The sequence below is a fragment of the Pteropus alecto genome, unplaced genomic scaffold (assembly GCF_000325575.1).
Source record: "Pteropus alecto unplaced genomic scaffold, ASM32557v1 scaffold98, whole genome shotgun sequence".
Taxonomy (NCBI): domain Eukaryota; kingdom Metazoa; phylum Chordata; class Mammalia; order Chiroptera; family Pteropodidae; genus Pteropus; species Pteropus alecto.
Genome location: NW_006443570.1, coordinates 2595964 through 2613094, shown reverse-complemented (window position 1 = coordinate 2613094; position 17131 = coordinate 2595964). Strand labels below are relative to the sequence as shown.

Here is a 17131-nt window from a genome sequence, read left to right as displayed (position 1 = left end):
TAGGGAAAGGGCCCGCGCAGTCCTCACAGGGCCCCAGAGCCGGAGTCGGCCCCACAGCCCTGGGCCGTCGGTTTCCTACTTCCTCGACCTACCCGGCCCCCGGGCCTGAGGATTGGCTCGGCGGGGGTTACGAGGGCAAACAGACTTAAGCAGCTGCCCGTTGTCTTGCAACTCCACAGCTGAGGAACTCTTCATTTCTTCCCTGGCTCCCTCACCCCCTACCTCATGTAGGAGGGTGCTGAGGAATCGGGAGGGAGGAGCCTTCGCTACAGTTCCTTCCCTCCCCACCCCCTTCTAGAGGCACTTTGGTAGGCGTGGGGTCGGGGTTGGGGGGGAGGGTGGGGGTTACTTTTTGGAGTGCTGGGGAACTTTTTCCCCTTTTTGAGGCCAGGGGAAAGGGAATGCCCAATCCAGAGAGACATGGGGGCAAGAAGGATGGGAGTGGAGGAGCTTCTGGAACTTTGCAGCCGTCGTCTGGAGGTGGCAGCTCCAACAGCAGAGAGCGTCACCGCTTGGTGTCGAAGCACAAACGGCACAAGTCCAAGCACTCCAAAGACATGGGATTGGTGACCCCTGAAGCAGCACCTTTGGGTACAATTATCAAACCTTTGGTGGAGTATGATGACATCAGCTCTGATTCAGATACCTTCTCTGACGACATGGCCTTCAAACTAGACAGGAGGGAGAATGATGAACGTCGTGGAACTGATCGGAGTGACCGTCTCCACAAACATCGTCACCACCAGCACAGACGTTCCCGGGACTTACTAAAAACTAAACAGACAGAAAAAGAAAAAAACCAGGAAGTTTCCACCAAGTCGGGATCGATGAAGGACCGGATGTCAGGAAGTTCAAAGCGTTCAAATGAGGAGAATGATGACTATGGAAAGGCACAGATCTCCAAAAGCAGTAGCAACAAGGAATCCAGGTCATCCAAACTCCACAAAGAGAAAGCCCGAAAAGAACGTGAGGTGAAGTCTGGCCACAAAGACCGGAGTAAAAGTCATCGGAAAAGGGAAACACCCAAAAGTTACAAAACAGTGGACAGCCCCAAACGGAGATCCAGGAGTCCCCACAGGAAATGGTCTGACAGCCCCAAGCAAGATGATAGCCCCTCAGGAGCTTCTTACGGCCAAGATTATGACCTTAGTCCCCCAAGATCTCACACCTCCAGCAATTATGACTCCTATAAGAAGAGTCCTGGAAGTACCTCAAGAAGGCAGTCAATTAGTCCACCTTACAAGGAGCCTTCGGCCTACCAGTCCAGCACCCGGTCACCCAGCCCCTACGGTAGACGACAGAGGTCTGTTAGTCCTTATAGCAGGAGACGGTCGTCCAGCTATGAAAGGAGTGGCTCTTACAGTGGAAGATCACCCAGTCCCTATGGTCGAAGGCGGTCCAGCAGTCCTTTCACAAGCAAACGGTCTCTGAGTCGGAGTCCACTCCCCAGGTGAGCTATTTGTCTTAACAGTCCTTTCTTAGAGCGGGTTATGAGGAACTGGCAATAAGTCATGTTTTGTCGAAGTTCCCAGTCATTCAAGTAAGTGAATCTGGTCTCTTAACCCAGAATTTGAAAAGGAGAGTTGCATGCCTAAAACTGCTAAAGGTAGGTACTTTCAGTGGTGGGATCATCAGCTGTAAACTGTGTGAGAAAAATCATAGGCTTCTGCTTGTTGAGTGCAGAGCTACTGGTTTCCCGAGCTTATCTAGCTATTTCTATTGCCTTGTCTTAATATTTTTACGTAACATTGATATTAGTGCTTTTGACCTCATTGGACTTGATTGAAGATATAAGAAATTGCAGGTTTTCATTTGTATTATCTTGAGGCTATTTGCCTAGGTCATCTGTCATTTGTGCTGTCCACTGAGTGTCCAAACCTATTATTTATTTCCTAATTGACGATGTTTTGATAGCTTACAAAAGACTCTTGTCTTTTCACTGTTGTTTCTAGTGGACATTCAGCTGACTAGTCTTTTTTCCTTTTCATGATAGAGCCTAGCAGAAATTAGTTCCAAGGATAATTCGATTTTCTTTACAACGTCACCTTGACCACTTGCAATATTCAGAATCTTTCTCTAAAAAAATGGTGATAGTGCATTTACTATGTTATTTTTTCAAGAAAGGCATGTTCCTTTGAAATTTAATTGTTGGAGTGAATTATCTACCAAAAACTGTGTTCTTGTTCCTGTATCTTCCTCTTTATAGACTCACCTTTGTCTACAAAAGCAGAACATGAGCTTTGGAGTTATACTTGAGTGGAATCCTATAATTGAATTTCTCAATGCCTGAGTTTTTTCATGGGTAAAATGGAAATAATAACTACCTACTTCTAGAGTCGTTGTGAGGATTAAATTAGTAAATGTAAAGTGCATAGCATAGGGCCTGTGGTACCTGGAGCCAGTCAGTAAATTCTATCTATGAGTAAGGAAAATGTTGAATACTAGTAGAGAAATTATTCTAATTTGAAAAAAATCCATGCATATCTTTTATATGGCAGTGTGAGTAATTTTTGCTGACAAAGTTATAATTTTTCATAAACCAGTTCAAATTGATCCAACTGCAGAGTTCCTAGCTGTCAGGGTCTGAAGTTCCTTAGTCTTTCCCTCCTCATTTTATTGTAATTTTTCAAACGCAGAAAAGTTGAAGAATTGTAGCAAGGAGTCATACATGTACTACTTACATTCTACAATTAATATTTGCTATGTATTTTATATATCTGCATCAATCCATCTTTTGATTCATTTCAGATAAGTTGCTGACATCAGTATACATCACTATAAACACTTTAGCATGTGTACCATTAATTAGAGTTCACTAGCTAATGAGGGGTAATAAAATTTATATGCAGTGAAATGAGTAAGTCTTAAGTGTACCATTTGTAAAGTTGCTTAGTTTTTTAAGGAACCCTAAGAAATATTCTCAGAATTTTTGTTTTTTTAAGGGAATAGTTTAATAAGCCTGTTCTGAGAATTTTTATTGTTGTGGGGTTTGGGAATACAGAAGTGCATTGAGGCTAAAACACTAAAATGAGTTGCAGTAAGAACTTTGGCTTTGCATTGATTCCTTTTGGATTCATATCTCAAGTTCTCTTTTCCTCTACTCACTTAATTAGAACTAGTGCAGAAATGATAAAAATAAATCAAGAAAGAATTGGAGACACACACTGTTTCCGTATGTCTCCAGTATAGAATGCAAATATAAACTACATAATAATCCTGGAGTCACATAACACATTTTTGGTGGGCTTATAGAGCATCATATATGTTTGTGTGTGTGCATTACATATTTTTCCTCATTGGTTGGAATTCCAAACAGTAAGTACAAAAATTTCTTAGAGTAGAGGAACATGCAGAGTCCTTCCATGGTATTCTGTGTTTTTTCCTTGGGAGATAATTAAACAGGCAACGTCATTTTAAAAGATTGAAAATGCTTTAGCAGAAATTCAGGGTCTTTGCATTTACCAAATTAATTGTGAATAATAGTAACAATTTCATTTCAAATGGATGGAACCTAACTTAATTCAGGGGAAAAATATGTTTTGTTTTTGAAGACACATTTTTTATTGCTAGCATTTACCTATTTGTTTCCCCCCCTCCTTTTTTTTTACTTTGAAGAGTGGATCTGGACCTCAAATACAGTGTTTGTATCATAAAAATGCTATAAGTATTTGGCCATCCAAATGTCCTGTTAACGGTAGGCTTCTGTTGAGGAGTTAAGGGATTTTTAGCAGAATGCATTAGGAAGATTTTGTCATGCTGAAAGATTAAAGAAACAATGGTTTGTAGAGCATTATCTGTGACTTTACTTAGTGTTTGGGATTTTAGAAGTTTTTCCTGGGATAGAGATGTTAGCTTTATCCCAGCCATAATTCAATCAGAGAAAACTTGTTTCAGCCAGTTATTTATAAGAGAAGTATTAGTTTTCTTAAGAGTAAGTGGATATTTGGTAAATCCATTAACTACTTTCCATAGTTATATCCTCATGTGCGTATATATGTTGTTATTGTTGTTTTGAGTACTTTGATTCCAGTAGTGACATATTTCAACTAACTTTTTGGAGCAAACTTCCAAAAAGCAGTATAGATATAAGAACACCATGGCTAACATCATGTGAGTTGTTTTCTCTACACATATATGCTATTTTTTTGAAACCTTTTGATTTATGTCAGTCTTACAAATGATTAAAGATAAAGGGAGATATTGAAGATCTGGAATGGGAGCAATTTGTTTTAGAATACTGGGTAAATGTTTTGTCCAATCACATTTTTTGTGCTAATTTTTTCTTCCTCACCTTGAAGCCTAAGCATATTAGGCTTTATTTAAAAAACAAACAAAAAAAGTAATTAGGGTTGAGTTTCAATTTAGAATAATCTGCCTCATAGATTCTAAGAGTTTACTTCCCAATCCTTCCTAATAATGAAGAAAATAAATTGAACATGCAATAATACTTTGCTTTACGAGTTCCTAAAAAGTCGATTGGAAATCATTTTATATTTGAAAGTACCAGAAGCCATTATTGTTTTCAGAATTTCTAATTATTTTGGTAAGACACTTTCTCCAGTTTATCTATTTTGTAAGTCCTAACTCTTGTTTCTTGGGGGTTTGTTTAGTATATGCACAACTTAATTATAAACTAAGGATACAAGGAACAAAATTTTTTCTTGGGATTTGTCAGTTAAATAGCTCTCTAGTTAAAAAAATTAGATTTTGGTGAAGCCTGCTAGTTACTTTTAATTTCCAGATTTATATACCCTACCTGTAGTATAAAATGTGACTTTTTTTTTTTAATCATGTTTTCACTTTATCAGAGATTTAAACCAAAATTCTAAAAGTAAACATTGTGAATATGGATATTTTCCAACATGGAGGGAAAAATATCGATCTGTCTTCCTTCAGTTGAATAATTTTTAGTGTTATATTATTGAAATCTGTTGTCATGCAGGATTTAGTTCTAATCTATTATTTAAATAAACTATTTTTTTAGAATAGTTTTAGATTTACAAAATAATTGTGACGATAGTACAAAGAGTTCTTATATATCTTGACACCTAGTTTCCATGTTATTAACATCTTACATTAATATGGTACATTTGTTATAATTAATGAACCAATATTGATTTATTATTTTATTATTATTATTAGATACCTAATTTATTTTTAAGATTACTAAATTACTCAAAATGGGTTTTATAAGTTACAGTTCTCCATAATTTAACTGATATATTTTCCTTTATATTGCTATAGCTTATCTATTGTAAACTGCTTTTTTGTCTTTCCATTAGGAAATCCATGAAGTCTAGAAGTAGAAGTCCCGCATATTCAAGACACTCATCTTCTCATAGTAAAAAGAAGAGATCTGGGTCACGCAGTCGACATTCCAGTATCTCACCTGTCAGGCTTCCACTGAACTCCAGCTTGGGAGCTGAACTCAGTAGGAAAAAGAAGGAAAGAGCAGCTGCTGCTGCTGCAGCAAAAATGGATGGAAAGGAATCCAAGGGTTCACCTATATTTTTGCCTAGAAAAGAGAACAGTTCAGTAGAGGCTAAGGATTCAGGTTTGGAGTCTAAAAAGTTACCCAGAAGTGTAAAATTGGAAAAATCTGCCCCAGATACTGAACTGGTGAATATAACACATCTAAACACAGAAGCCAAAAATTCTTTAGATACAGGGAAACTAAAGTTGGATGAGAACTCTGAGAAGCATCCTGTTCTTAAAGATTTGAAAGCACAGGGAACAAGAGACTCCAAACCCGTAGCATTGAAGGAGGAGGTTGTTACTCCAAAAGAGACAGAGACATCAGAAAAGGAAACCCCTCCACCTCTCCCCACAGTTACGTCTTCTCCACCTCCATTACCAACTACTACCCCTCCACCTCAGACACCCCCTTTGCCACCTCTGCCTCCACTACCAGCTATTCCACAGCAACCACCTCTGCCTCCTCCCCAGCCAGCATTTAGTCAGGCTCCTGCTTCCAGTACTTCAACTTTACCCCCTTCTACTCATCCAAGGACATCTACTTTGTCCTCTCAGGCAAATTCTCAGCCCCCTGTACAGGTTTCTGTGAAGACTCAAGTATCTGTAACAGCTGCTATTCCACACCTAAAAACGTCAACGTTGCCTCCTCTGCCTCTCCCACCCTTATTACTTGGAGATGATGACATAGATAGGTAAGTCCTATAATGAACTGAGAAAACTTAACCCTCTTGATCTAAGTGTAATGCATTTTTTGTTCTCAAATTTGGTCAAAACTGCTGTAATGCATTTAGAATACTTTTATGAATATTTATTCTATTTAGAATACTTTTATGAATAGGAAATGCATTTAATGTTTGGTTTTCATGGAAAAGTCTATATTTATGACATTATTACTTAGGAAGAGAGAATTACAGTTTGAGGCCTAGTAACTTTTTCTCATATTTATTTATTGATAAGGTTAATTTTCATTCATAGTTTAAAAAATCCGTAGGTTTTTCTCTCTAAATTGTTACGTTGAAATTTTTAATAGCCGTAGAAAAATTAAAAGAGAGATGCAATTAACACCCTTATACTCTTCACATAGATTCACCAATTGTTAACTTTTTGCCACATTTGCTCTAACTATAGATATCTAACACTTTATGAATACTTTAGCATGTCTTCCCTAACAATAAGAACATTTCCTATATAACCATATCTTCATCACTCCTAAAAAACCCTTAACTGTTGATTTAATCATATAATGTCGATAACTTAATAATGATAACATTAAATATTCTCAGTGGGTTTTTAAATGTTTTTTATAGCTTTTTTTTTTTTTTTTTTACTCCTGATCCAGGGGAAAAATAAACCAGGTTTATTTCGAAAAGTGCTGCTTTAAAAAATGAATTATCTTATAAGAAGCAAAAGAACAATGTGTGGAATCTTTGCTAATTAGAATATAAGTTCACAATGGGGTAATGGGAAAGCTCTAATTTTAATGAGTCCTCTGAGTATTGAGAACTGAAGTGAGTATGAAACATGAACCTGATTTTATGGAAGGCATTAGGAAATATATTTATTTAATTTCTTGGTAAGACTAGCGAGGCAAGTACCACCAACCAAACATGATTTAGCAGTGACATACATCATGACAGCATTTGTGTTAGTTTTAGTCTACTGAGATCCTGTCTTGTTCTCTAGGATACGAGTTTCATTCATTACAGTGAACTTTCTTTGTAAGCACAAAAATAAGTGCTGATCTTGCATCCCACTTCCCAACTCTCCATTACTTTCCAAGTGACAGGTAGTTTGAACAGTGATGCATTTCAGCCCTTTAGGTCTGTATTTTTACAGACTACCCTCTGTGCCTTTTTAGAAGGTGCAAGTACAATAAGTGGGGAAAAAAAAAAAAGACTATTTAAAAGAATAGCTCCATTACTATTCATAGTGGGAAATCTGATTTTAAAGAAAAATTCCACATGCTATTTCTAATATTAATAGGTATTAATGAATCTGCCACATTCTGAGAACTACAAAGGAAAAGAACAATCTGATTTTATGTAGAAAAAATTGTTTGAGGTACACAAAATACAGATAGAAGCTTCGTGTTTTTATTGGAAAAGGAAATATTTGAGCATATCCCAAAGGACCCGAGGCCATTCATTATTCAGCCATAAGAACCTCATTTAAATATTAGTTTATATAATGGCTGGAACAATATCAGTGTGGCTAAGAATTTTCATTTTGAAATGTTTACTTAGCTAACCAAATAACTATTGAACCTAACCTTACCTAGTCAGTGTAGAGTGCAGATTTTCAGAGGTGGAATGATTTTGACTTTGGGATTTCTGTCTTTCAGATTGGGGATGAAAGGTAAAGTAAGACCATTTAGTGCTTTTTTGAGTATGTGTGGCTATCTTTTAAGATTATGTGTGAGAGAGAATGAAGTGAGCAAAACTATTTTTGCTCAATTCTGATTCTGAAAGTATAACTATTTAATTTCATAGTCCAATGTTGTTTTTTTTTTAACGCCTATAGCACCTAGTCTTCCTAGGTGGTCTCCTATCCAAGTACTAACTAGGCCCGACCCTGCTTAGCTTCCAAGTTCAGACGAGGTTGGGCATGTTCAGGGTGGCATGGCCGTAGACCCAATGTATATTTTTGAATGTATGATTATCATCATTTTTCCACATAATATCGGTAAATTATTAAAGGTAGAAAAATGGAAATGAAGATTTCTTCCACTATCAATTTTATTTTTTCACTATATATTAATTTTGACTTCAAGATGGTTTTTTGTTTTTGTCATATATGTGCCACTCTGTCTTTGTACTAACTGTACCTATATGTCCCATGAAAAATAATTTTTATGTAAGAAAACTTGTCAGAGAAATCTAAAAGTTGCATATGGAACTCACTTATATTCCTCTATACTTTTACTTTCTCACATTGAAATTGCAGCAGCTTAAATGTTGAGAATGACCTATACGTCTTTTTGTTGTCTGCAGTGATTTAAATATAGAACTCAGAATGCAATCATAAATATTGGTTATTTGAATAAGTAAAACTGCTGAAGGAGCCAGAGTCAGGGCTTGTGTGAAATGATATTGGGTGTGTAGTTAAGAAATCAATTAGCACATGGATGACAAAGCTTTTGTTAGATTTATTGTCTTTTAATTAAAATCCTTTTGGAAAAAGAATGAAATGTTTCTTTCAAACATAGATTGGGCAGGAGTTTGTTAACAAGGTAATAAATGCAGGAGTGAATTTAACAAATGGTATTGCAAAAGCCTTTTTGATTCATGGTCTACAATTTTTGGTTTCAAGAAACAAAGGCTTCCAAACACCCACCTCAGTATAGTATAACATAATACAACTGTAGTACATAGCTCTTCATGAGGCTGTCCTGCTTTTAAAGAGATCATCTACTCTTGAAAATTCCATTTAACCACATACAGTTTTTAAAATCTCTCATCGCTCTCTTTTTCGATAGCCTGGTTCATTTGGAGTTTATCAGACTTCTGTAGAGACTATGCTATTTTTTTTTTTTGAGGCGAGACAGCTCTAGGTTGACCTCACAGATTGCAAGGACTTTGTCAGCTTACAGTTCCTTATTTTTTTATGCCTACAGCACCTGGTCTTCCTAAGTGGTCTCCCATCCAAGTACTAACCAGGCCCGACCCTGCTTAACTTCCAAGATTAGACGGATCGGGCTTGTTCAGGGTAGCACGGCCATAGATGAGACTACATTATTCTTAAAGGCTGTTTATATAACGTATGGAGCTCTTATAGAAAAGGAAGGATCTGTGGGAGCATTCAAATTTGAGTTAGGATTTTATTGATAGAATGCTTGGTTCTCATTTAATGTATTCAGCTCATTTTTAATTGAAGTTTGTAAAAATAAATTACTTTTTAAACAACCTGCTTTAAGGGGAAAAGGATAAATGGTCATATTTATCAGTTTATACCGTTGATTTTTTTTAGTTATGAAGAAATTTTCTTTAAATAGTTCATATGTAAATTCATATACTTTCTTAATATACTTTTTTAATAATAAGAACTTATTGGAGGTGTTTATATCATACCTACAGATTAAATCCCATCATAAATTTCAAGAGATTAACTAGATATTAATATTTTGGCAAGTCCTGGAGACTGGCAACTTTTAAAAAATTATTATACATGAGCATTATGCAACCTACACATCTTATGTGATTTGTCTACAGGTATAAATGTGGAACAATACTGATTTAAGGTGGATCAGCACTTCCTGTTAATGAATCTTTAAGTAATGACTTAGATGTTCATTGTCTGCTTCCCTATGTTAGACCCTCTCAGCATCCATATATCCTCAGCTCTATATGGAACTATATTTTACTGAGTACCCTACACTAAAGGCTGAAGACCATGATATTGTTAAGCATTGCAGTTTTACCGGCCATCATTATTCCAAGGTGTTTGGTACATTGGGATTTGTTGAAATAGGATTTGACCTGTATTCAACGTGTGTGCCCTGAATTGGTAGGACATACACATCCTATCAAATACTCATTCTTTCTTGAAATAAACATGCTAATAATGTGATTTTTTTTTTTCAGAAGCAATGTACATTTTCACAGTAACAAATTATATTTGAACCCATAAAGTAAACTTTGGGGAAAACAAAACCTAAATATAAAACATAAACTGAACTTATATGAAGTAATGGTGAGAGAATTCAGATACTTCAATTCCAGTGAAGCAGAACCAAGAAGTAATGTATTTCCAAATCATGAGGAATTTAAATTTATAAAGAATATTCTAACATTAGTAGTTGAGAAATGAGGAATTTTCATTCCTGAATATCTTAAAAATTGGAGAAATTAAAAAAATTGTACCCTGGACTCAAGAGTTTTCTGGTAATTGGCTTTGTTCTCAGGGTAGAAAAATCATGGTGCAAATTATAATAATGTTATATGTTCATCTCTATCAGTGATTTAACAGAGTTTCAGATGATCATTTTGTACTCCATTTCTGGTTGATATGGTACAAACTAATCTAGATTCTATTCTGTCTGATATACAAGAGATTAAAATGATGAAAATTGATAGGAAATAGTAGCTTTTGAGATTATTTCACACACCAAGGGCAGCAGTATGTATGGCTCAAAAAGATGCATTACAAGAGATAAATTTGTTATTTAGGATTCAATGGACATATTCATGGAAAAATATGTTTCATCTTCTGGGATCTATTTTTTAAGCTTCCCATTCCCTCTAGTTATCAACTGCATATACCAGGTCTCTAGGAATTAGTATGTTAAACTGAACCAACTTGATGGGAGTAACTATCCATAAGGCTTGTTTTCCAAAGAAAAGTATCATTTAAAGTAGCAAAATTATAAGCCTACCTAGGCATGTTGTAAAGCTGTTAGAAACTCAGAGCAAGTTTTGTGAATGGAAATGTAGTGCCCAGGTCACATTCTGCTTTAAGAGGAAAAAAACTGTTTTTATAACCACTTGTCAAAAAAGTGGAGGAATGGTCTACGGCCATGTCACCCTGAACAAGCCTGATGTCTGATCTCGGAAGCTAAGCAGGGTTGGGCCTGGTTAGTACTTGAATGAGAGACCACCTAGGAAGACCAGGTGCTGTAGGCATAAATAATAATAATAATAAATAATTTTTTTAAAAAAGTGGAGGAGGCTCCTACTATGGTTAGAATTCTCAAATCCTTTTCAACCTTCTGATACTGTGATGGAATAGAAAAGGCTTACTATCTAGCATGATTTTATTCGTAGGCATGAATTAGTATGCTGTAGTCATGAATTAGTATGCTATACTCTCTTTTCTGAGGACACGCATGGCACAGAATCCTTTCTTTACTTATAAATAAATTGAGATAGTTAAAAAATTGGATCTGAAAATTGACCTTTCTAATCTATTCCAGAAAAGCTATTCTCCTCCACAACCCTCAGCTACTATAATTTGTTATCATGAGAGAGCTTCTGCTACCAGCTACTTTAATGGTTTTCAGATAGTTGCTTGGACTTTGAGATTTTAGTTTGAGGGTTATTTATCCATTTTGGCTGTTCAGATATGGTTGCCTTTTGTTTCCAAATCAGTATATTTTTCACTAATTTTGATCTCCAGCTGTTTTCTTACAAAACACTGTAAATACTATTTCCTTTTTCCAAGTTCTCGCCACATCTTTAGTAATATAGTAGTGTTATACTGTTGAGTTCTCATTCAGTTATTTAAATATTTGTTGGTTAAAATATAGGGTAGGTTTGGTGACTCCATGAGTTGCAGTGGTATTTTGCGAATTTTAGGTGATTATTTTGTCTCAGTAAAAATCTAAACAGAATCTTAGGAAAGACATTAAAAGGAGGGTTTGTTAAAGGACTTACAAGTAATCCAAAGTTTTTATTTTTTCTTTAGAATACTATAGATTTTGTAAAATCCAAGTGTGTTTACCTTTGATAAGCTCCATTTTCTTACCTTGTATTACAGGGTTTTTCTCCTTAAATGAGAAATCTTTGTAATCTTTTAATAGTCAGACATTATAACCTTTGAAAGTTTTATTTGCATATCCTTTAAGTAATTGTAATCTTTTTCTTCTCTTACTGTCTGTTGTTTAGTCCAAAAGAAACTCTACCTTCAAAACCTGTAAAGAAAGAGAAGGAACAAAGGACTCGTCACTTACTCATGGACCTCCCTCTCCCTCCAGAGCTCCCTGGTGGGGATCCATCACCCCCAGACTCTCCAGAACCAAAGGCAATAACACCACCTCAGCAACCGTATAAAAAAAGACCAAAGTGAGTTTTTGAAGGAACTTATCCTTAATTACACCTTTTATTACACTAACGAACCTTTGGGCTTAAATCTCACACTTTCTTCTGCAACCCACACCAGTAGCTTCTTAAAAGATTGGACCTGATATGTTTCTTTTATTTTAATGGATAAAAGCCTTCTTAGGAGACCCATTCATCAGTACCCACAGATACCTAGTTGTGTTTTTTAGAAAAGCAATAATTTCCGAATCCAAATATACCACAAACGATCTGTATTTTGAGTTCAGAATATTTAGAGTACTGAAGACAAAAAAAAAGCCCTTTTATTCAGGGTGAATCAACCATGTACACATGAATGGAAAATTAATAGATTAAAAAAAATTTTTTATAATAAAATGGGATTCCCCCCCCCACCCCCGCTTAATCACATAAATTGCTGTCCCATAAACATAGTAGAATCTGGGTTTGATCTGGTTGTTAGCGTTCTTCTCAATAAAAATAGTTACTATTTATTGAGCATATATCATTGCCAAAGTTTCATAATTTATGTTTATGATAAGCCTATGATGTCATGATTATTTTCCTATTCTGTAGTGGAGAAAGCCAATACTGAAGAAAGTTCAGAAAGTAAGCACCATATCTATTATTTGGTCTTATGTCTTTCTGAAGTAAAAAATCTGTTTTAGTCATTATGAGAGACTATTTAAACTATTTATTTCATATCACTTAATTCCTATCTTTTTAATAAAGAAATTCATAAAAGTCAAGAGTCAGAATATCATCATAAAAGAATTGTTTTCTTTGAAAAGACTTAATTTTTAAAAATACTTTTTTTATTTTTGTTTTGCCTTTTTTAGAATTTGTTGTCCTCGTTATGGAGAAAGAAGACAAACAGAAAGTGACTGGGGGAAGCGCTGTGTGGACAAGTTTGACATTATTGGGATTATTGGAGAGGGAACCTATGGCCAAGTATATAAAGCCAAGGACAAAGACACAGGTAACTATTGCCACAAAATTTTAGATGTCAGAACATTAAAAAGTTAGCACTACTAATGTCTTAAGTGGATTTAGCAAAAGTAAATTTTGAGTTCTAATTTGGCCTTCAAGAGTTACTAAATACACTAAAATTTTCCAAAAGAATAGTAAAATTACTGTTTAAAAACCTTCCTTTTTTGTTGTTTATTGTAAATATTTCATAATAAGCTTGCTTGAGATTTAAGAGAGGGTAAAAATGTGTAAGTTGCTCTTTGGTAGGGGGTTCATTCTCGAAGATAAAGTAGTTGAATTATTGGCATATTTTAATAACCACAATTTTTAGGCCTAACATTTAAAAATTCAAGTCTTAAAAAAATCAAAGATAAGAAAGAGAATTAGGGATTTAATTTTTAAGATATAAAAGTTATCTAGCATAGAGAAAAAAGAAGTGCCAAGTACATGTGCTTCTTGGTTTTATTTGTTTTTAACAGCCAACAATTTCAGGGTCACAACCATACATTGAGATTTGTTATAGGTTCTCTCTTCCTGAGATATATCACCTGAATAAACAGTCCAACTGCAAAAAAAAAAGTATCTGGCATAAAGCATTAAAGTAGACATTAAGTCCATCTTTCAGAACAAAGACATGTATTGGGTGGTTCATAATGAGAGCCAAAAAATGCTAATTGAAAATCTTAACAGTTTGAATTTATTGTTACAGGAGAGCTAGTGGCCCTGAAGAAGGTGAGACTAGACAATGAGAAAGAGGGCTTCCCAATCACAGCCATTCGTGAGATCAAAATCCTTCGTCAGTTAATCCACAGAAGTGTTGTTAACATGAAGGAAATCGTCACAGATAAACAAGATGCATTGGATTTCAAAAAGGACAAAGGTACGAGCAAAGAACTATGTTTCTACAGGTGGATTGGTACATCTTACTTCCCTTTCTTAGATTGTTTGACTGTTTGAATTTAACAGTTTGTACTAAAATCTAGCTTCTTTCTTGCATCTCTACCAGAATTAAGATTGCTCTTGTGCTGAACAGTGCTTATTTTATAAAATGTCCATTCTTTATTAGTATACTCATACTTTTAGAAATCGTTGTTAGTCACCCCAATAAATTTAATTAAAAAAATAAATCATTGATAATCATTAAAATTAGAGTCTGTTGTAACACTTAGTAAGGTCAGCATGTAAACAATTAAACTGATTTGAACAGATACTAGATTTTAGCCAAAAGGCTGAGAAGCAATAGCATGTAAACATTTATAAGATCCTCTTCCAATCAATATTTTAAATCCTTTTCTTATAAATTATAACAACAGTAATGAAAATTGAAACCCAGATTTATCACTTACTCTCATTTTTTAAATTTCTTTCTAATTATACTTTACAAGCAGTAGTGTATTAGTTTTAGGTATATAGTATAGTGATTTATTGAGACATTCATTTACCTTATGAAGGGATCACTATGATAAGTCTAGTAACCATCTGTCACCGTACATAGTTATTATGATATTACTGAGTATATTCTCTGTGCTGTACATTATATCCCCATCACTAATTTTATAATTGACAGTTGGTGGTACTTAATCCCATTCACCCTTTTTGCCCATTCCCTCACCCATCCTCCTATCTGCCAAACATCAGTTTTGTTCTCTGGTATCTATGCGTTTGTTTCTTACTCTCATTTTTATATCATCCCTTCTGGTTATTGTTTGTATACATTCATATTTTTACATAGTTTTGCACCGATACAGTTTTAGAATTCAAAGCAGGTATTTCTAAATCATCTTCAGGTCACATAGTGGTTTGTTTTCCTGGATTTGTAACTTTTGTCTCATTTGGGGGATAAACTTGTTCATTGTTTCCATACTTATATTTGAAGTAGTCTGTAATATAACATCTAACTACTTTTATTGAAGCAAATCTGAAGGTTTAGACATGAGCAACTGTGAAGAGATGGCATCTGTAAATTTAATCTATAATGTTGAGAAAGAATATAATTGGGAGGGAAAGGGGAAGGGGATTAAGAGTATACAAACTTCCAGTTATAAAATAAGTCAAGGGATGTAATGTACAGCATAGGGATTATAATCAATAGTATAATAACTGTACAGTGACAGATGATTACTAGACTTACTGTGGTAATCATAAAGTATATAAAAGATGTACATAGTAGAATCACTGTATTGTATACCTAAGACAATATAATATTTTATGTCAACCATAATTAAAAATAAATTTTATAAAAATATGATTGAAATACATAAAATTAGGAAGGTAGTGGATAAAGTTAAGCTGCACTTATTTACAGAGCCTCAAAGATATTAGCACTAGGGGATTAGCACCTCTTGAGTTTGGTAGAAGTAGTTTTAAGGCAAATAAAAGGAAATTCTGCTTATGAAAAGTAATTAGATAAATTTGCGAACATTAGATCTGAATGAAATTAAGAATACTAGGTTTATTTCTGGGTGTGTCTTTTTCTGATCATAAAAATAATGTAAGTATAGCTAGTTTCTATAAGGGCAAATAAGAAAATATTAATTGATTGTTTCTGGAGACTTCATCAGTGTCATTCTGTACTATTTAAATAATTTACCATGTACTGTTTAAATTCTTTTTAAAAAAATTAAATAATGGGCAGATGGATATGATACGTGCCCATTGTGGAAAGATTGAAAATATAGACGAACGAGAAAAAGAAAATGGCAGTTACTTCTCTCTCACTCCATTCCAGTATACCACCATCAATAGAAAACCACTATAGTATTAGCATTTTGGCATATTTCTTTCTAGTACTTTATATCATATATATGCTTATTTTAACATAATTGGGATCAAAGTATATTTAATGTTTTATAATTTGTCATAAGCAATTTCCCATATTAACATGTTTTAATGACTGTGCATAAAAATGGATGAATCCAAATTTACTTCAATTTTTGTTGAGCAATTCGTTGCCAGTTAAAAAATATATAATAGAACTTTGAGCATCTTTGTACATAAATATTTGCATTTAGATTTATTTCTTAATATAGTTTCTTAGAAATAGAATTATTTGGTCAAAAGGGTTTTTATATTTAATGTTAGATTGCTTTTAAGAAAATAATAATTTAACATTAAGTATATCTTTTTAATAAATTGTCATCTTGGTAGGTGAAGTATGATATTTTGGACTGCATTTCTTATATTACTTCTGAGTTTTTTTCCATGTTTATCAGTTTTACCTTTTTTTTGAGTTTTCCTTTTGTGTCCTTTGTCTACTTATCTTTTGTAATTTCAGTGTTTTTATTTGTATGAGGTTGTAGCTAAATCTCTCTAAAACATTCCCTTAATGCCGTGGTTCTTAACTTTTTGGGGATTATGGACCTCTTTAAACGTGGATACATTTTTCAAAAAAATACCTTTAAAATGTTGCATATATATGTGTTTAAAATGTCGAGTACTATTTCAGAGAGTTCAAAGAGTCTTTGAAGCCTACCCCCTAGATTAAAAATCTTTGTCTTTATGCCGCTAGAAGACAGACTTTGAGAATAGGTATAGCAGTGTCTAACTCGGTCTATTAAGTTACAAAATTTGTCTCTATCATGCACCCTGTTGAAAGTGGAATGATAAAGTGGATTTCAAATCTTTTACAGTTTTCTTGGTGTACTTCTCCTTCTATCAACTTCTAAATTTAAGGAGTTTAATTGGATGATTCACCTTTCTTTTGATTCTTAAAAATACTATGAATTGCACTCATAACAAACTAAATATATCATGCTGCCCTGGCATATTATGTGAATCTTATTTACTAAGGTAAAGACTTCTGCAAAAGTGAACATAGACAATATGTAACAAACAGGCATGGTTGTGTGTTATAAATAAAACTCTATTTACAACAGACAAGCAGACTGGATTCAGCCCAAGGTCTATAATTTGTTAAC

At 34.4% G+C, this 17131-nt stretch overlaps 1 protein-coding gene and 3 pseudogenes across 11 annotated transcripts in view; 2 read left to right on the top strand and 2 right to left on the bottom strand.

Moving 5' to 3' along the window:
- Positions 1–6: 6 nt before the first annotated feature.
- The window catches only part of CDK12 (cyclin dependent kinase 12), a 70901-nt gene continuing 53776 nt past the window's right edge, over positions 7–17131 (top strand). For all 11 annotated transcript variants that reach the window (XR_003043968.1, XR_003043972.1, XR_001518047.2 and 8 more), the window contains exons 1-5: positions 7–1450; positions 5283–6167; positions 12075–12251; positions 13085–13224; positions 13924–14094. Coding sequence is in view for 3 of the 11 variants with exons in the window: in XM_006924710.3 (XP_006924772.1) it covers positions 402–1450; positions 5283–6167; positions 12075–12251; positions 13085–13224; positions 13924–14094 (2422 nt within the window). In the remaining 8 variants the exon portion in view is untranslated. The remainder of the gene's footprint in view (positions 1451–5282; positions 6168–12074; positions 12252–13084; positions 13225–13923; positions 14095–17131) is intronic.
- Positions 7987–8105, bottom strand: LOC112473472 (annotated as a pseudogene).
- Positions 9080–9197, bottom strand: LOC112473311 (annotated as a pseudogene).
- Positions 10978–11093, top strand: LOC112473348 (annotated as a pseudogene).